The sequence below is a fragment of the Entelurus aequoreus genome, linkage group LG10, assembly GCF_033978785.1.
Source record: "Entelurus aequoreus isolate RoL-2023_Sb linkage group LG10, RoL_Eaeq_v1.1, whole genome shotgun sequence".
Taxonomy (NCBI): domain Eukaryota; kingdom Metazoa; phylum Chordata; class Actinopteri; order Syngnathiformes; family Syngnathidae; genus Entelurus; species Entelurus aequoreus.
In genome coordinates this window covers 56,657,839-56,678,886 of record NC_084740.1, presented here as the reverse complement: position 1 = coordinate 56,678,886, position 21,048 = coordinate 56,657,839, and the positions used below count along the sequence as shown (strand labels likewise).

The following is a 21,048-nucleotide window of genomic DNA, read 5'->3' as shown; positions in this document are numbered from 1 at the left end:
TAGAAAATGGATGGATGGATGGATGTCTCTCTCGCTCTGTGTCTCTGCCCCTCCCTCACAAATGTTGCTACGTGTGCGCACCTTCAGTTTTGTTTTTTTTAACCCCTTCTTAACTTAACCCTGGACGTACATTGAAAATACACGCAACCCTAATTCAAAATGCCGGACATTTGAGGCATTTAAGAAACCCCGCCCGGACACCCCCGCAAAAGAGGACATGTCCGGGGAAAAGAGGACGTATGGTCAGCCTATTTAAATGTAAAAACATGACTGTTGTAATTCTACCTTGTTTGGTGTAATGTCTTTATTAGAGGTGTGACCAGACACTTATCCACATCTTGTTGTCTGGGACCTCCATTTCTCTAGACAACAGTATGGGGAACACATTCACCATTAATTAGTTGCTTATTAACATGCAAATTAGTAACATATTGGCTCTTAATTAGTCATTATTAAGTACTTATTAATGCCCTATTTGGCATGGCCTTATTATACAAGCAGTAAGACATTAACTAAGAGTCTTCCCTCAATAACCTCAGAATTATTGCTTATTAGTAACCCTAACCCTAATATGTGTCCAAATAACTCTAAATTAAGTCTTTGTTACTTTAATAAGCAAATAATTAATTGTGAATATGTTCCCCATACTAAAGTGTTACCATATATATATATATATATATATATATATATATATATATATATATATATATATATATATATATATATATATATATATATATATATATATATATATATATATTTGTGTGCAGCATAGTCTCAACAAAATGGACTCCTTATTTCAGCTTTTGAAGGACAGCAAGCTTCACCACACATCTTAAAATGAAACCTGGATGTACACTTGCAATGAACTATTGTGGGATGGTTTCAAGTTACAAAACAAGACTATTATATTCGTGGGTGCTAAAGTTGAAAAAAAGGTATGCAAAATAGACTCATAATGAAGTCATCTTTGTAAAAAAAAAAAGGCTTCACTACACATCTTAAAATGAAAGATGGAGCTATGCCAACTCCACTATTGTGGGACCTCTGACACATGTGAAATAGTAGCACAATATAATCATCCTACAACACAAGACCTTGAGCTCTATCAGACACCATGCACTCTCTGCAGTTAAGTCACCAGGAATGAAATAAGTGATTGTCCTTCTTGTACTGGTTGAGCTATTTTAGGCCTCAAACCTTGGAAACGCTTGATTAGCGCTTGGAGTTGTTGATGAGTAGCGGTTTGGCCATCTCCAGGATGTCCAGGTTAGGGTCCAAGGACCTGCCCAGACCTTCCAGCACCATGATGGCCAGGACCATGGATGCAAAGTTACTCTCCAGCTTCACCTGGACCAGAGGACAAGTTATGGAAGAAAGATGGCAGTGGTGTTTATTACCTTGTGTTTGATGTTTATTACCTTGTGTTTGGTGTTTATTACCTTGTGTTTGATGTTTATTACCTTGTGTTTGGTGTGTATTACCTTGTGTTTGGTGTGTATTACCTTGTGTTTGGTGTTTATTACCTTGTGTTTGGTGTTTATTACCTTGTGTTTGGTGTTTTATTACCTTGTGTTTGATATTTATCACCTTGTGTTTGGTGTTTATTACCTTGTGTTTGGTGTTTATTACCTTGTGTTTGGTGTTTATTACCTTGTGTTTGGTGTTTATCACCTTGTGTTTGGTGTTTATCACCTTGTGTTTGGTGTTTATCACCTTGCGTTTGGTGTTTATTACCTTGTGTTTGGTGTTTATTACCTTGTGTTTGATATTTATTACCTTGTGTTTGGTGTTTATTACCTTGTGTTTGGTGTTTATTGCCTTGTGTTTGGTGTTTATTACCTTGTTTGGTGTTTATTACCTTGTTTGGTGTTTATTACCTTGTGTTTGGTGTTTGTTACCTTGTTTGGTGTTTATTACCTTGTGTTTGGTGTTTATTATCTCGTGTTTGGTGTTTATTACCTCGTGTTTGGTGTTTATTACCTCGTGTTTGATGTTTATTACCTCGTGTTTGGTGTTTATTACCTCGTGTTTGGTGTTTATTACCTTGTGTTTGGTGTTTATTACCTTGTGTTTGGTGTTTATTACCTTGTGTTTGATGTTTATTACCTTTTGTTTGGTGTTTATTACCTTGTGTTTGGTGTTTATTACCTTGTGTTTGGTGTTTATTACCTTGTGTTTGATGAGGAGACCGAAGACTCTGGACAGCAAGTCGGCCACTTGGATCTGCAACACAAACCATCTGATCACTTGTTTGTTTACCAACAACACACCAATAAAGCTTTGTGTAACTAGGCCAGCACCAAATACATGTCAAGACTTCAGAATACAAATAATGATCTGATACTAGTATTATTTTCAAGTACAATTAGTGATGAACACTAAGTTTATGACATGGCCTTTTGAAGCACAGCGTTAATTAGCTTTGGCCACACTCATGAAATGATGCAGACACATTTGTTACTGGATACTTCTTAATAGGCTTTATATGTGTAGCTAAATGCAACTATAATTATCTGATACTTGAGAAAAGTTTCACACTTCATTGTTGTTCAATTAAGGACATTTATTACGTACGCGTAGCTTATGTGCTATTGTGTGCTTAGCTGTTGTGCAGCTGCTCGTCGCCTCTAGACTACCATATTTACCTTTTGTCGCCTCTAGACTACCATATTTACCTTTTGCAAACGACTAAAATAGAAGAAAAGATTTATTGGAGGACATTCAGATGTTAACTGTCCAGCTTTGCACAAGTATTGCTTGTATCGCACATGATATCACACACAAGTAAACACGCTGCAGGATTGCTTGTATCGCAAATGATATCACACAAGTAAACACGCTGCAGGATTGCTTATATCGCACATTATATCACACACAAGTAAACACGCTGCAGGATTGCTTGTGTCGCACATGATATCACACACAAGTAAACACGCTGCAGGATTGCTTGTATCGCACATGATATCACACACCAGTAAACATGCTGCAGGATTGCTTGTATCGCACATGATATCACACAAGTAAACACGCTGCAGGATTGCTTGTATCGCACATGATATCACACACAAGTAAACACGCTGCAGGATTGCTTGTATCGCACATGATATCACAAGTAAACACGCTGCAGGATTGCTTGTATCGCACATGATATCACACACAAGTAAACACGCTGCAGGATTGCTTGTATCGCACATATCACACAAGTGTAAACACGCTGCAGGATTGCTTGTATCGCACATGATATCACACACCAGTAAACACACTGCAGGATTGCTTGTGTCGCACATGATATCACACACAAGTAAACACGCTGCAGGATTGCTTGTGTCGCACATGATATCACACACAAGTAAACACGCTGCAGGATTGCTTGTATCGCACATGATATCACACACCAGTAAACACGCTGCAGGATTGCTTGTATCGCACATGATATCACACACAAGTAAACACGCTGCAGGATTGCTTGTATCGCACATGATATCACACAAGTAAACACGCTGCAGGATTGCTTATATCGCACATGATATCACACACAAGTAAACACGCTGCAGGATTGCTTGTATCGCACATGATATCACACAAGTAAACACGCTGCAGGATTGCTTGTATAGCACATGATATCACACACTGGTAAACACGCTGCAGGATTGCTTGTATCGCACATGATATCACACACCAGTAAACACGCTGCAGGATTGCTTGTATCGCACATGATATCACACACAAGTAAACACGCTGCAGGATTGTTTGTATCGCACATGATATCACACAAGTAAACACGCTGCAGGATTGCTTATATCGCACATGATATCACACACAAGTAAACACGCTGCAGGATGCTTGTATCGCACATGATATCACACAAGTAAACACGCTGCAGGATTGCTTGTATAGCACATGATATCACACACAAGTAAACATGCTGCAGGATTGCTTGTATCGCACATGATATCACACAAGTATAAACACGCTGCATGATTGCTTGTATCGCACATATCACACACCAGTAAACACGTTGCAGGATTGCTTGTATCGCACATGATATCACACACCAGTAAACACGCTGCAGGATTGCTTGTGTCGCACATGATATCACACACAAGTAAACACGCTGCAGGATTGCTTGTATCGCACATGATATCACACAAGTGTAAACACGCTGCAGGATTGCTTGTATCGCACATATCACACACCAGTAAACACGTTGCAGAATTGCGTGTATCGCACATGATATCACACACAAGTAAACACGCTGCAGGATTGCTTGTATCGCACATGATATCACACACAAGTAAACACGCTGCAGGATTGCTTGTATCGCACATGATATCACACAAGTAAACACGCTGCAGGATTGCTTATATCGCACATGATATCACACACAAGTAAACACGCTGCAGGATTGCTTGTATCGCACATGATATCACACAAGTAAACACGCTGCAGGATTGCTTGTATAGCACATGATATCACACACTGGTAAACACGCTGCAGGATTGCTTGTATCGCACATGATATCACACAAGTGTAAACACGCTGCAGGATTGCTTGTATCGCACATATCACACACCAGTAAACACGTTGCAGGATTGCTTGTATCGCACATGATATCACACACCAGTAAACACGCTGCAGGATTGCTTGTGTCGCACATGATATCACACACAAGTAAACACGCTGCAGGATTGCTTGTGTCGCACATGATATCACACACAAGTAAACACGCTGCAGGATTGCTTGTATCGCACATATCACACAAGTGTAAACACGCTGCAGGATTGCTTGTATCGCACATGATATCACACACCAGTAAACACACTGCAGGATTGCTTGTGTCGCACATGATATCACACACAAGTAAACACGCTGCAGGATTGCTTGTGTCGCACATGATATCACACACAAGTAAACACGCTGCAGGATTGCTTGTATCGCACATGATATCACACACCAGTAAACACGCTGCAGGATTGCTTGTATCGCACATGATATCACACACAAGTAAACACGCTGCAGGATTGCTTGTATCGCACATGATATCACACAAGTAAACACGCTGCAGGATTGCTTATATCGCACATGATATCACACACAAGTAAACACGCTGCAGGATTGCTTGTATCGCACATGATATCACACAAGTAAACACGCTGCAGGATTGCTTGTATAGCACATGATATCACACACTGGTAAACACGCTGCAGGATTGCTTGTATCGCACATGATATCACACACCAGTAAACACGCTGCAGGATTGCTTGTATCGCACATGATATCACACACAAGTAAACACGCTGCAGGATTGTTTGTATCGCACATGATATCACACAAGTAAACACGCTGCAGGATTGCTTATATCGCACATGATATCACACACAAGTAAACACGCTGCAGGATGCTTGTATCGCACATGATATCACACAAGTAAACACGCTGCAGGATTGCTTGTATAGCACATGATATCACACACAAGTAAACATGCTGCAGGATTGCTTGTATCGCACATGATATCACACAAGTATAAACACGCTGCATGATTGCTTGTATCGCACATATCACACACCAGTAAACACGTTGCAGGATTGCTTGTATCGCACATGATATCACACACCAGTAAACACGCTGCAGGATTGCTTGTGTCGCACATGATATCACACACAAGTAAACACGCTGCAGGATTGCTTGTATCGCACATGATATCACACAAGTGTAAACACGCTGCAGGATTGCTTGTATCGCACATATCACACACCAGTAAACACGTTGCAGAATTGCGTGTATCGCACATGATATCACACACAAGTAAACACGCTGCAGGATTGCTTGTATCGCACATGATATCACACACAAGTAAACACGCTGCAGGATTGCTTGTATCGCACATGATATCACACAAGTAAACACGCTGCAGGATTGCTTATATCGCACATGATATCACACACAAGTAAACACGCTGCAGGATTGCTTGTATCGCACATGATATCACACAAGTAAACACGCTGCAGGATTGCTTGTATAGCACATGATATCACACACTGGTAAACACGCTGCAGGATTGCTTGTATCGCACATGATATCACACAAGTGTAAACACGCTGCAGGATTGCTTGTATCGCACATATCACACACCAGTAAACACGTTGCAGGATTGCTTGTATCGCACATGATATCACACACCAGTAAACACGCTGCAGGATTGCTTGTGTCGCACATGATATCACACACAAGTAAACACGCTGCAGGACTGCTTGTATCGATATGACAATCATTGGTACTTTAATCTTAATCTTTAATCATCCGATACTTGTTTTTTCCGCTGGTATGGGACCAATACTCGGAAGCATGGTTTAAAAAGTGCATCTAGCCGACAGACATGGCGTCCTTGTCAGGGAAATGAGCAAGGCACCTTTCCAAGAGACAGCGTGTTGCTGAGGGCGCCATCCACCAGCTCCGCCATCTCCTTCTTGAAGCGCGGCACGTCCTGGCACTCGCTGGCGCGGGCGTGGTGCAGGATGAGCTCCGCCACACGGTCGCCCTGGCGGGACAAAAGCTGCTCTGAACAGTGCCGCCTGAGGGTGTCTGGATGAGGTCTACCTGTCGCAGCACCACGGCGGTGAAGACGGCCTTGAAGTTGGCCAGGTCGTCCTTGTTCAGGTGGGCCACGATGCCGGCGTCCAGCAGCACCAGCTTGAAGGGACTGGGCCGGGGTCGCAAGCTGACCACCACCGTGTCCCACAGGTCTGTGAGGGTGGTCTGACCCACGTCTGCGGGGCCGGCAGGTGGGCTGCTGCTTTGCACCAGGATGTTCCCTGGGTGGAGGTCGCCGTGGACAAAGTTGTCCACGAAGATCTGGAAGAGAAATAGACACAACTTTAATAATGATTTGGAGTACAAGAGAAAGCATGGATGTATTGTAGACACCTGTAGCAGTAAGCTGGTGGCTACTGCCATCTTGTGGACTGGTTACCAAACTACATGAAGAAATTTATACGTCAGATCAGGGGTCACCAACCTTTTTGAAACCAAGAGCTACTTCTTGGGTACTGATTAATGCGAAGGGCTACCAGTTTAATACACACTTAAATAAATTGCCAGAAATAGCCAATTTGCTCAATTTACCTTTAACTCTATGTTATTATTAATAATTAATGATATTTACACATAATTGAACGGTTTAAAAGAGGAGAAAACACGAAAAAAATGACAATTCAATTTTGAAACATAGTTTATCTTCAATTTCGACTCTTTAAAATTCAAAATTCAACCGAAAAAAAGAAGAGAAAAACCAGCTAATTCGAATCTTTTTGAAAAAATTAAAACAATTTTTATGGAACATCATTAGTAATTTTTCCTGATTAAGATTAATTTTAGAATTTTGATGACATGTTTTAAATAGGTTAAAATCCAATCTGCACTTTGTTAGAATATATAACAAATTGGACCAAGCTATATTTCTAACAAAGACAAATCATTATTTCTTCTAGATTTTCCAGAACAAAAATTTTTTTTAAAATTCAAAAGACTTTGAAATAAGATTTAAATTTGATTCTACAGATTTTCTAGATTTGCCAGAATAATATTTTTGAATTTTAATCATAATAAGTTTGAAGAAATATTTCAAAAATATTCTTCGTCGAAAAAACAGAAGCTAAAATGAAGAATCAAATTAAAATGTATTTATTATTCTTTACAATAAAAAAAAAAATTACTTGAACATTGATTTAAATTGTCAGGAAAGAAGAGGAAGGAATTTAAAAGGTAAAAAGGTATATGTGTTTAAAAATCCTAAAATCATTTTTAAGGTTGTATTTTTTCTCTAAAATTGTCTTTCTGAAAGTTATAAGAAGCAAAGTAAAACAATTAATGAATTTATTTAAACAAGTGAAGACCAAGTCTTTAAAATATTTTCTTGGATTTTCAAATTCTATTTGAGTTTTGTGTCTCTTAGAATTAAAAATGTCGGGCAAAGCGAGACCAGCTTGCTAGTAAATAAATACAATTTAAAAAATAGAGGCAGCTCACTGGTAAGTGCTGCTATTTGAGCTATTTTTAGAACAGGCCAGCGGGCTACTCATCTGGTCCTTACGGGCTACCTGGTGCCCGCGGGCACCGCGTTGGTGACCCCTGCGTCAGATAAAGACTAGTCAAAATATAACAGCGGTAAGTTCATCATTGCATGAAGCAGTGCTTCTTAACCCCCTAAATGATCATCTGGCAGTTGTACTTCACTTTTCCACCACTTGGGGCAGTAAAGACAATATCAAACAAAAAGAAGAAGTCTGGAGCTGAAGTCATTGGGAAGTTTCTTAAGTGCAAAAATGACGACTGGACTGGTGAAGCTGTGTTTTCATTTGCACTTGAATTTTATTGACAGCTTATTTAAGAAAAAAATAAATGATTATTATTGATTATTGATTTAGCTAAATGGTCCCTATAGTGTATGACTGAGTGTGTGTTGGCCCTGTGATGAGGGGACCACTTGTCCAGGGTGTACCCCGCCTACCTTGTCCAGGGTGTACCCCGCCTAATGCCACAATGCAGCTGGGATAGGCTCCAGCACCCCCCACGACCCCGAAAGGGACAAGCGGTAGAAAATGGATGGATAGTTAGAATCTAATTATTTCAGCACTGCCTAATTGTATGTATATTTATTTTTCATCGGTTTTTATAAGTCCCTTCTTTTGCAGTAATTTGTATTTTTTCGGACCACAGGGCGCACTGCTCTATAGCAGTGGTCCCCAACCTTTTTGTAGCTGGGGACCGGTCAACGCTTGAAAATTTGTCCCACGGACCGGGGGGCGGGGGGGGGGGGTTTTTTTTTTGGTTTTTTTTTTCATAAAGAAATACAATCATGTATGCTTACGGACTGTATCCCTGCAGACTGTATTGATCTATATTGATATATAATGTATATATTGTGTTTTTTATGTTGATTTAATTAAAAAAAAAAAAAAAAAATTTTTTTTTTTTTTTTTTTTTAAATTAAATTTCTTGCGCGGCCCGGTACCAATCGGTCCGCGGACCACTGCTCTATAGGGCACACTGCTCTATGCTCATACAAAAGGCGCATTAAAGGAGTCATATTATGATTTTTAAAAGACTTCCTTGTGGTCTACATAACATGTAATGCTGGTTCTTTCCTCAAAAAGTTGCATAGATGATGTTCTACACATCATCTTCAACTCACTTTATGACAGTCGCTTCAGGATGCGTCTTATTTACGTGCCTCCACTTGGACAGCGTCTTCTCCCCGTCTTCTTTGTTGTAGCGGTGTAGACATTCACACTTTACTTCAATCAATAACGGAGCAGCATCTCCTCATCACTAGTGCAACAACAACGCCCGGAATGTGTCCCGTGACCGAAACTCTCCAATAACTAAAGTTCCTTGGGTGAATAATGTCAACTCACTACACCGGTATGTTTTAGTGCTTTCATGGTGAGTTTACTGACAGATATAAGTAAGAACTTTACACTTCTTTATATTAGAAATAGCAACAGCAGAGGATGAATGTCACATAACAAGAAGATGGAGAAAAAGAAGAAAAAGGAAGATGGACTACCAAGGACTTATGCAGATCACAAATGCAAATCAGCAGGTGCCAGAAGGTAAGAAAAGTTGATTTTGCATAATATTGAGAAACAAAACACCAGATAATATGTCTACTAATAGGTGCCATTTTGCGGTCTTTGTACACACGCCATAATACTGTATGTTGAAGCACAGTACGTCTGACTATGGTAGCCGTAATGCTCTAACAATCCATCAAGCGGTGTGGCTTCACAGCTTACCAAAGTCGTATTTAAAACATTTTGACAGATTTTTGAGCACCGTGTGTAATGTTCTATATTTTCAATGGAACATTTAAAGTTTTGGTGGTTACTGGCGTCATATTGCTGTCCACACATATCTCTTATGTGTGATCACTTATCATTACACCATGTACCAAATAAAATAGCTGCGAGGTCGGTAATCACAATTATTCCGTACATTAGGTGCACCGGGTTATAAGGCGCACTGTCCATTTTTGAGAAAATGAAAGGCTCTTAAGTGTGTGCGCCTTATAGGCCGAAAATAACGGTAGTATTTATTTTTGGAATCAGCCTGACCTAAGCCTTGATAATAATGATGAACACATGGTTTTATGTCATTTGACAAGGTTTGTCCTTTTATAAGTAGGTTAAATATAATAATTGAATACGATTCAAACCAAAAGTAAGATTACAAATTCAGTGTTAATATTTGAGTGGGACCCGCGAAAGCTTGGACCCTGAGATCAAAAAGGTTTATAACCCCTGACAAGAAAGCTTAGTACATTTATGAATGAGGAGTGGGAGTAAATAAGTTTCACAATTATTATGTTGTACTTTGTGCTATTGTTATTATTATGTTGTACTTTGTGCTATTGTTATTATTATGTTGTTCTTTGTGCTATTGTTATTATTATGTTGTTCTTTGTGCTATTGTTATTATTATGTTGTACTTTGTGCTATTGTTATTATTATGTTGTACTTTGTGCTATTGTTATTATTATGTTGTACTTTGTGCTATTGTTATTATTATGTTGTTCTTTGTGCTATTGTTATTATTATGTTGTTCTTTGTGCTATTGTTATTATTATGTTGTACTTTGTGCTATTGTTATTATTATGTTGTACTTTGTGCTATTGTTATTATTATGTTGTACTTTGTGCTATTGTTATTATTATGTTTTACTTTGTGCTATTGTTATTATTATGTTGTTCTTTGTGCTATTGTTATTATTATGTTGTACTTTGTGCTATTGTTATTATTATGTTGTACTTTGTGCTATTGTTATTATTATGTTGTAATTTGTGCTATTGTTATTATTATGTTGTTCTTTGTGCTATTGTTATTATTATGTTGTACTTTGTGCTATTGTTATTATTATGTTGTACTTTGTGCTGTTGTTATTATTATGTTGTACTTTGTGCTATTGTTATTATTATGTTTTACTTTGTGCTATTGTTATTATTATGTTGTACTTTGTGCTATTGTTATTATTATGTTGTACTTTGTGCTATTGTAATTATTATATTGTACTTTGTGCTATTGTTATTATGTTGTACTTTGTGCTATTGTTATTATTATGTTGTACTTTGTGCTATTGTTATTATTATGTTGTACTTTGTGCTATTGTTATTATCATGTTGTACTTTGTGCTATTGTTATTATTATGTTGTACTTTGTGCTATTGTTATTATTATGTTGTACCTTGTGCTATTGTTATTCTTATGTTGTACCTTGTGCTATTGTTATTATATTGTACCTTGTGCTATTGTTATTATTATGTTGTACCTTGTGCTATTGTTATTCTTATGTTGTACCTTGTGCTATTGTTATTATTATGTTGTACTTTGTGCTATTGTTATTATTATATTGTACTTTGTGCTATTGTTATTATGATGTACTTTGTGCTATTGTTATTATTATGATGTACTTTGTGCTATTGTTATTATTATGATGTACTTTGTGCTATTGTTATTATTATGTTGTACCTTGTGCTATTGTTAGTCTTATGTTGTACCTTGTGCTATTGTTATTCTTATGTTGTACCTTGTGCTATTGTTTTTCTTATGTTGTACCTTGTGCTATTGTTATTATTATGTTGTACTTTGTGCTATTGTTATTCTTATGTTGTACCTTGTGCTATTGTTATTCTTATGTTGTACTTTGTGCTATTGTTATTCTCATGTTGTACCTTGTGCTATTGTTATTATTATGTTGTGTGAGTATTCCTGGAAGTAATTATACAAGATATGTATGTAATTGTACACTAAACAGTGTTTTTCCTCACAGAAAAGGTGAATGTAAACATTAATTGTGTCTTTTAAAAGAACGCTGTAAAGTAATCTTCATCAAACAGCAGCTGTGATAAATGGAACTAAGTTTAGAGAAAACTTTTTATTTTTAAATAAATTATTTGACAAATGAATATCTTATGAAGACATTTTAGGATATAAATATCTTGTGGATTGTGCTAATTTCATTATATGTTGTATTGTTGATAAAGAATATGATTATTATATCTGAGTGATTATTGAAGCAATTTCTTCTTCCTGCTCCTTTTCAGTCTTTTTTCTAAATTCATTTTATTTTAATATTACTATTGTTTTTTCAGATGACAATATGGTATTGGAGATGCTATTTTGTGAGAGTTGTGTAAATGGAGACTAAGTTGTTTAAAATAAATGAATGAAATAAATATTTTGTATTTCTAACATGTGGGAAATGAGCAGCTAAGAAGTTGAGCTGTTAATTACAACAACAACATGTCATACTTCACTGTTATTAACTTTTAAAAACAAGGTTACTGCCAAACTAATGGTAAAAAGAGAAGTTTCTTGTCACCATTTTCAGCAGCGTGTCCACACCCATCCTGGCGATCCTTTGCTTCACCTCCTGAGGAATCTGCTCTTTCAGGAAGTTGGAGATGGGCTCGCTCTCCTACCAAAGAATAATGTGGTGTGTCACCTTGACATTTTCTCTTCCCACGCTTCATCACTCACCTCAAAGGTTTCAACCAAAATAGTCCTGGTGACAAAAGGCCGTAGTGGGGTGGGAAACTTGACGTAGTCCACCTGCTGGAAGTTCTGCCGGAAGTGCTCCATGTTCTTGGCCTCGAAGCGAAGGTCCATCTGGGACACAATGAGCTGCTTTACTTCACCTGACAATTAGTCTTTCTTTGCTTTGCCTTATTTTCTTGTCCAATGACATCACCACACAACGGTACACCAGTAGAGGAAAAATGGCATGATAATCTTGTTTCTGTCATGGCTGCTCAGTACAATATGGCTGGAGTGACACTCCTCACATCCCTGTGCCACAGTGTGATGCGTCAATTAAAGTCTTTTTTCTTTTGTCATACAGCTTTTTACATTGCGATGTGAAGTCGGTACACCGCCTACCACTTCCTTGCATCCACCACACCTCATCAAAGGGGTTTTTATCATGGCTATAGTTTGACCTTGGAACAGATTATTTCCATTCAAATCATTTCCTATTTGTTCTTTTTAATTAGAACTAATCACCTTGAAAGTTCCAAGTTCCTCACATACTCTGTGTTTCCTATACGTTAAAGCAGTGGTTCTCAAACTGCGGTAAGCCAAAGAATCACTTAAATATTCAAACACAGTGTTACTGTTCAAACTGTGTGTGTGTTACAGTGGCCAAAAATATTAAATATACTGGTTATATAAAAACTCTGCCTTGTTTTTAATGAATATTTAGGCCTACTACATTACTGTATTTTAATGTTGGTCATTATGGTGGTACTTAATGAATACTTAGGTCTACTACACTACTGTTTTTAATGTTGTCATTATGGTGGTACTTAATGAATACTTAGGTCTACTACACTACTGTATTTAATGTTGTCATTATGGTGGTACTTAATGAATACTTAGGTCTACTACACTACTGTATTTAATGTGGTAATTATGGTGGTACTTAATGAATACTTAGGTCTACTACACTACTGTATTTAATGTTGTCATTATGGTGGTACTTAATGAATACTTAGGTCTACTACACTACTGTATTTAATGTTGTCATTATTGCTGGTTGTTTTGTAGCTGTGTGTAGAAATTGCGCCGCTGAAGTGACAGCTGATTGCATCAACCCTGCGCTCCTTTAATGTATTTGATGTTTCCTTCTTTGTATCTGCACTGCAACCACATTGTGGGCTACACAAAGTCTATTGGATTCTAACACACTTTGTCTGCCAGAGAATAAGAAGATGGAGTATGAGGGCTCATTCGTGTTGCCTACTATCATATTTAGTGAGTAGCCATAGCCAGTCAGAAAAGCGGCTAGTCTAGTGGAGACTGTGATATAAAAGCAAGTATCGCCCCTCTCACGCAGTAAATGCTGTTGTACCTTGTCTAAAAGCAACCACATGACATGAAATCAACTGCAAAAAGAAGCGAGTAAGAACGTCTTATTTGAAAGTTTTTACTCACCTGCGTCAGCGATTTAAATGCCACAAATAGATTGCAGTCCCGTGAGAAACACTGACACATGCACCATTTGTGAGGTTTGGCCTACCTGTTTGGTCATGAGCGTCTCAAACTCCTGGACTATCTCGCACAAGCTGAGCCACTTGAGTCCAGGCAGGCAGTGCAGGAGCCAACTAGCGGCCTTCATCAGCAGCAGGTCCATCTCCACCTGCCTTTTGATGCCTGGGTGGACCACCTTGGCAACAACAAGATACATTAGGGCAAATAACTTTGAGTTAGTGTTTGCTGAACTCACCTTGATTGCGACAGGTATCATGTGATCTTTCTGGGAGATGTTCTGCTCATGCGGCCCCTGATCCACCTCCTTGTTCCCCTTCCAGAGATTCCACAGAGAGCTCACCACTCCTCCCAAACCAGGAATCTCCCACGCTTCCAGAAGGTCCTCTTTATCCAACTCCTCCACCAGCGTCTTGAAGGCCGGGTCTTCCACCTGGTCCTTCTTGGCCCAGCCTTGGTACACCTGAGCCACGCAGCCTGAACCCACTGGCTCTTTGCTCTGGAAGGTGAGTACCTTCCTCCATTGCTCCCCAAAGGCCCTCCTGAGGCACTGCTTGGTGTGAGCCCAGGGATGGGGGCGCACCTTCACGTGGAGCCTGGAGAAGCGGTCGCAGAACTCCTCCGAGAAAATGTCCCGCCTGGTGCTGGCCCACTGGCCCAGCTTGATGAAGGTCGCACCGGAGCTCTCCGTCACCCACAGCAGGGCGTCCAGCCACAGGGAAGCCCAGCCAGTGGAGAGCAGAACTAAGGGGGAGAGGAGGAGAATGGGTCCAAATTTGAGGAGCAGGACTAACGCACGCAGTCCGAGGTGGAGGAGGAAGACCAGTTTGTGCACTTGGACTTTGATGAGGGAATTCTTCTTGATGGTTGCTGGCGGCAGAGAGGCTGCTTGGCATTTTGCTACCAAGGATGATGTTCCCCAACACAACAATGCAACCTTGGGGATGTTTATGAACAGCTGCCTTCGCTTCACAAGGCAGCAACTAACTAGTCTGCTTCTCTTCACCAGGTAACAACTAACTAGTCTGCTTCTCTTCACCAGGTAACAACTAACTAGTCTGCTTCTGCTGAAAATGTCTGCTCTTTGGAAGGTGGACCTCAGGTTTAGAAGAACTTGTCTCGCTCCAAACACTGCCACTGCCATCATAACATGTGCCTCTAATCTATGAATAATGTGTGTGTGACAATCATTGCTACTTTAACTTTAAACACGTCAATCTTATTTGTCTTGTAGCTAAGCTACATGCTACAGTGCAATATGCTATACATTACTTCACTGTCGACCTACAAGAAAAACTACAAATGGGAAAAAAATAGCATATCTGCCTTCGAAATTCCCTGTCGGGTGAAAATTTACTTCTTCTTCCACGAAGCTTTTATATTCCTGCTTTGTATTCTTTATTCTCCACAACACCGCTGGATGCGGCTTTACTTCCGGGTGTATGACGTCACGCCACAACGATCACGTGGTTTTTGTTAAAGCAACATGGCCTCCAAAACACATTCATTAAATTTAAAACATTCATTTTCTTAACACGTGACTTGATTTCGCCAACTGCTTTCAAGTTTGCTGATGTTACGTCCACATCTGAGGATTTATATCCACACTTTACACTCACCTTTAAAGTAAAAAAAACCAGACAATTCTGTTGTTGTTGCTCCCTTAAGTCTTAGAGCGCGAGGTGACGACGCATGCGGTGACGTCGGACGCCGGTTTGACAGGACTGTCAGAGAGCGGACGCAAGTTGAATTCTTTCACTGACTGTGCCTTTGCCGTTATTAACACGGTTTATCTTTCTTTGATTATTGCTGAAGGCTGCATTGTTGGAGGAGGACAAGTAGGGGGACGTTGTACATGGCTACGGCCAGGGGAGGGGAAGGGGGGCTTAAAACTGGGACTAAACGAGGTGCTACAGCAGAAGGAGAACAGTCGGGAGGGAAAATGAGGAAAACTGACAGCACCGAGTTTAAAGTAGTGTTTAAAGTGAAGGATCCGAAAGGAGTGGGAGGGTTCAGATCAGTCAATCCTCTGAAGATTGCGGAGTCGCTGAAGTCAGTAGGCGATGTTGAAGCAAGAATCTTAGCAAACGGAATGCTTATGGTGTTGTGCAAGAGTGCCGAAACGCAGAAGAAAGCAGCTGCGGTTAAGAAAATAGCTGGGCAGAGCATTGAATTGTACGTCTCAAACAGAATTGAGGGAATCAAGGGAGTTATATATGGTGTTAGTGCTGATATAACTGAGAATGAAATAAAGGAGCAAATCAAGGGAGGAAATGTGAAGGAAGTAAAGAGATTTAAAGCACGGAGTGACGGGAACCCAAATGCTCCTGTGTTACTAACGTTTGATGGCGATAGTCTGCCACCCAGAGTTTTCATTGGATGTGTGTCTTTTCAAGTGAAAAAGTATGAGCGGCCCCCGCTTAGATGCTTTAAGTGTCAAAGATTTGGCCATGTAGCCGCCTCATGCCGCGGCAGTCAAAGGTGCACAAAATGCGGGGGGGAACATGATCTATTAGAATGCGATGTTACTGACACTAAATGCTGCAATTGTGGGGGCACGCACATGGCGTCCTTTCGGGGATGCCTACACTTTGAGAAGGCAAAGCGTGTCCAAGATGTTAAAGAGCAGCATAAGATTTCTTATGCAGAGGCACTTAAGAAGGTAGAGGGAAAAAGTGAAAATGTGTCTGTGTTTGTGGGTTCATGCTCCCAGAGCCCTGGCCCTTCCACCAGTTGCCACACCCCCTCCGTACCAGATGATTCAATTGTGGTGAAAAAAGAGAGTCTATTGGCATTTATGGTTGACGTGGTGTACGCCACTAGGCCTCCTAAGCAGGGCAAGGACCTTAGCAGGTCAGACATCATGAGGGCAGTGGTTGAGGCGGCGGGAAGGTTTTTGGGACTGGGAGCGTATGACCCCACAGAACTACATAGGTACATGAAAGATAGTCAAGTAAAGGCTCCTAAGCCACAGCAGAGTGAGACAGAGGGAAATGAGATGGATGCAACATGGGATGAACATGATCAGTAAGAGCATTTTCATGTTCAGTATCCTGCAGTGGAATGCAAGGAGTTTAGTTGCCAATGGTCAAGAGCTAAAAAAGAATGTGCATACTGGTGAGGATAAGCCTGATTTGATCTGTGTACAAGAAACATGGCTAAAGCCGTGCCTAGATTTTGTTGTACCAGGCTATGAGTGTTTGCGGAAGGATCGTAAAGAAGGGACAGGGGGGGGATGTGCAATATTTGTTAGGGCAGGGGTGCAATACCAGCAGGTGGCGTTAACAACCACACTGGAGTGTTTGGCAGTGAGGGTGTGGGGGGAGCAAGGGAGGATGAATATTGTTAACTTCTATAACCCATGCCTGCCACTTAGAATAGATGAATTGGATAAAGTAGCAGAGGAGGTGGGAACTCCAGTGATATGGGCGGGAGATTTTAATTCACACAATCCACTCTGGGGAAGCAGAGACAGGGATAGGAATGGGGAAGTGATAGAGGAACTGATGGACAAGCATGGTTTGGTGTGTTTAAATGATGGGAGGCCAACCAGGTTTGACATCAGAACAGGGAGGGTATCATGCATTGATTTAACTATAGCTTCCCCAGAATTGGCTTGGAAAGGGAAGTGGGAAACCATGGAAGAAACCCCTATGGGAAGTGACCATTTCCCAATAGTGGTGGGATTTGGCCAGCCCTTGCTAGTGGAGGAAGACACTAGGCCGAGGCCACTAAACTATAATAAAGCAAAATGGGCTGAATTTGTTGAGGGGTGCATAGAGGGAATAGACAGTGTGATAGAGGACGGAACAGTTGACGAGTGGAATGATACTCTGTGCAGTATGTTAAGTGATAACATGAACCGCTGCATCCCAAGGAAAAAAGCTGTAAAACGTAAGGTTGTGCCATGGTGGAATAAAATGTGCGATGAGGCAGTGAGGGAAAGAAATAAAGCCTATAGTGTGCTAAGGAGGTACCCAGTGCAGGAAAATGCTATAGAATACAAGCGGTTAAGAGCCAAGGCCAGGAGGGTTATTAAAACGGCCAAAAGAGAGTGTTGGAGGAATTACTGCGGAAGGCTGGGGGAGGACACAACAGTAGGGGAGGTGTGGGCAGTGATCCGGCGAATGTCAGGGATTGTTAAGGGGAGAAGCATCCCAGTCCTAGAAGAAGGGGGGGTGGTTGCTACAAATGACAGTCAAAAAGCCAGCATGTGTGTGAAAAAATTCCAAGAAGTACATAGTGGGGTAAACATTGGAGAGGAGGGTATTGTAAAACGAAATGAGGTAATAAGAAACCAAATGTACAAACTTGAGGTGAATCAGGATAATTCTGACCCCAGTAATTTAAACTTTTCTCTGAAGGAATTACGGAGAGCAATCCAAAGAGGGCGTAAAACAGCTCCAGGGAAAGATGGACTAGGATATGAAATCTTTAAGCAGTTGGATGACATGGTGCTGTATGAGATACTAGCACTCATCAATACAGTATGGGATGAAGGTGTCATCCCTGTGGCATGGAGGCATGCAGTTGTCATCCCTATTCTAAAGCCAGGAAAGGAAGCTGCAAAGCCAGGCTCCTATAGGCCAATTGCACTCACGGCTGTGTTGTGTAAAATTATGGAGCGAATAGTGACAGATCGGCTTACATATAAATTAGAGAAGCAAGGATGGCTTGCACCAATCCAGAGTGGCTTTAGATTAGGGAGGGGAACGATGGACTCTGTGCTTGCGCTTGACCTAGACATAAGGAAAGCTAAGGCCAACAAAGAATCAGTGGTCGCAGTTTTTCTCGACATTGAAAAGGCATATGACATGTTGTGGAAAGAGGGGTTGGGGGTGAAGCTGTTTAATGCTGGAATACGAGGGCGGATGCTGAACTGGATCAGGGCGTTTCTGCAAAACAGGACCATACAGGTCAGAGTCGGGGGGGCATATTCTGAAACAGTGGGGATAGATAATGGTACTCCTCAAGGGAGTGTTATAAGCCCAGTACTATTTAACTTGATGATTAATGACATGTTCCAGGAGGTGGGGGCAGGCTTTGGGCTATCATTGTTCGCTGATGATGGCGCAATTTGGAAAAGAGGGCGGAATATTAAGTTTATAACAGGGAAGATACAAGGGGCACTGGATAGAGTAGTGGCCTGGGCTGAGAAGTGGGGGTTCAAAATATCTGTGGAAAAGTCAAAATTTGTTATTTTTACAAACAAAAGGAAGACTGAAAACCTGGGGCTGAATATCTATGGCAAGCCCTTAGAGCGAGTCAAAGAGTTTAAATTCCTAGGAGTTATTTTTGAAGAGAGGTTAACGTGGAAAAAACATATAGAAAAAATAGTGAGGAAATGTGAAAAGGTGATAAATGTGATGAGATGCCTTGCTGGGAGTACGTGGGGAGCAAACAGAGACACACAAATAATGATTTACAGAGCCATGATTCGCTCAGCTTTTGATTATGGGTGCCTGGCATATGGGGCTGCAGCCAAAACAAACCTAGCAGCACTGGATAGGGTGCAGGCAAAAGCGTTAAGAGTATGTAGTGGGGCTTTTTGCACAACTCCAATCCCAGCTTTGCTGGTGGAGATGGGAGAGATACCCCTAAGTTTAAGGAGAAGGAAGCTGGCCTTACACCACATAGCTAAACTATATGGGCATGACCAAGTCCATCCAGGCAAGCAGCTGCTGGAGGAGTGCTGGGAACTGGGAGGTGGGGAAAGCAGGAGTTTTGTCCATAAAATCAGAGCAGAGGAAGAAGAGCTCGGCTTGAGTGGGGTGCGCAGGGGTACGGCTGTGGTCTGGCCTTCTGTTCCACCATGGCTGCTACCAAGTGTGGAGGTTGACTTCACGATAGCAGAGAGGAAGAGGGAGAAGGGTAGTGGAGACCCAGATGAGTTGGTGAGGGAGAGGATGCAGCAGGAATGGGCAGACCATGTGCAGATCTATACAGATGGCTCCATGGACCCAAATAGTAAAAGGGTGGGGTTTGCAGTTCACATTCCCTGCCTGCAGATCACCCAGAGCAGACGGCTGCCAAATGGGGTTTCAGTCTTTACGGCAGAAATGGTGGCGTTGATATGGGCAGTAAATTGGGTTGAGGAGGTGAGACCGCAGCAGGCAGTTATCTGCTCGGACTCGGCGGCTGCGCTGATGGCTCTGCTGGGGGGGAGGTCACAGGTCAGACCAGATCTGGTCTGTGAGCTGCTGACCGCACTCTACAGAGTAAACCAAGCTGGAAGTAGAGTGGGTTTCATGTGGGTTCCAGCTCATGTGGGGGTTGAGGGCAACGAGGCTGCTGATGGTGCTGCCAAAGAGGCCCTGAGCAGGGAGGAGGTGGATGTGGGCGTCGCCCTGGGTATTTCAGAGTACCGCTCCATAATAAAGGAGGAGTTAAATATCAGGTGGCAAAGAGAATGGGAGGGGGAAACAAGAGGAAGGTTTTATTTTAATATTCAAAATAGTGTTAGGGGAGGAAGCATCACCCTGGGAAACAGAAGGGAGCAAGTCATTATGACACGGCTGAGATTTGGACACTGTGGCCTTGCAGGGGGACTGGCCCGTATTGGGAAACATGAAAATGGACTGTGTGAATGTGGGACAGAAGAAACTGTGCAGCATGTTTTTATGGAGTGTCCTATATACACAACAGAGAGGAGAGAGCTTTTTGCTGCATTACTAGATGCAGGGTTGCCCTGCATCTCACTGAGGATTATTCTGAACCCTGAGGAACATCAAAGTGCAGTGATGAAAGCAGTCATGGACTACCTGTGGAATACTGGCCTGCACCAGAAAGTGTAACTGCATAAGCTGTGGTAATACCTGAACTGAACTGTGGGAGGCAGCAATACGCCGATGGGCGTCTAGTCTGCCGGAAAGCCACATGAAGAAGAAGAAGAAGAAGAAGACGACGCATGCGCTGTTATGGAAGTTTACAAACTTCCTCTCAAAGGTAAGTTAATACAAATAATTAGCCGTTATGGAAGGTTACACACTTCCTCTCAAAGGTAAGTT

At 41.2% G+C, this 21,048-nt stretch overlaps 2 protein-coding genes across 3 annotated transcripts in view; one reads left to right on the top strand and one right to left on the bottom strand.

Moving 5' to 3' along the window:
* Nucleotides 1-723: 723 nt before the first annotated feature.
* On the bottom strand, nucleotides 724-15,532 carry adck2 (aarF domain containing kinase 2). The gene is made up of 8 exons (XM_062061259.1): nucleotides 14,280-15,532; nucleotides 14,073-14,219; nucleotides 12,536-12,664; nucleotides 12,378-12,473; nucleotides 6,601-6,855; nucleotides 6,413-6,541; nucleotides 2,173-2,226; nucleotides 724-1,350 (listed from the first exon to the last, which is right to left on the bottom strand). The coding sequence occupies exons 1-8, from the start codon at nucleotides 15,186-15,188 to the stop codon at nucleotides 1,216-1,218; spliced, it is 1,854 nt and encodes a 617-aa protein (XP_061917243.1). The 5' UTR covers nucleotides 15,189-15,532; the 3' UTR covers nucleotides 724-1,215.
* Nucleotides 15,533-17,315: 1,783 nt separating this feature from the next.
* si:dkey-82f1.1 (DENN domain-containing protein 2A) overlaps nucleotides 17,316-21,048 on the top strand; it is an 81,694-nt gene continuing 77,961 nt past the window's right edge. Inside the window, exon 1 of one of the 2 annotated variants that reach the window (XR_009827537.1) lies at nucleotides 17,316-20,986. The gene's annotated coding sequence lies outside the window, so the exon portion shown is untranslated. The remainder of the gene's footprint in view (nucleotides 20,987-21,048) is intronic. The other variant, XM_062061254.1, reaches the window with a different exon arrangement.

What these genes read in the sequence shown, in the direction of transcription:
- adck2 (XM_062061259.1), bottom strand. Translation starts at nt 15,188, where the DNA reads ATGATGGCAGTGGCAGTGTTTGGAGCGAGACAAGTTCTTCTAAACCTG. An exon ending in TTTTGGTTGAAACCTTTGAG is followed by an intron (nt 12,474 to 12,535) that starts GTGAGTGATGAA and finishes ATTCTTTGGTAG; the next exon opens with GAGAGCGAGCCCATCTCCAA. An exon ending in ACACGCTGTCTCTTGGAAAG is followed by an intron (nt 2,227 to 6,412) that starts GTGCCTTGCTCA and finishes TTTGTGTTGCAG; the next exon opens with ATCCAAGTGGCCGACTTGCT.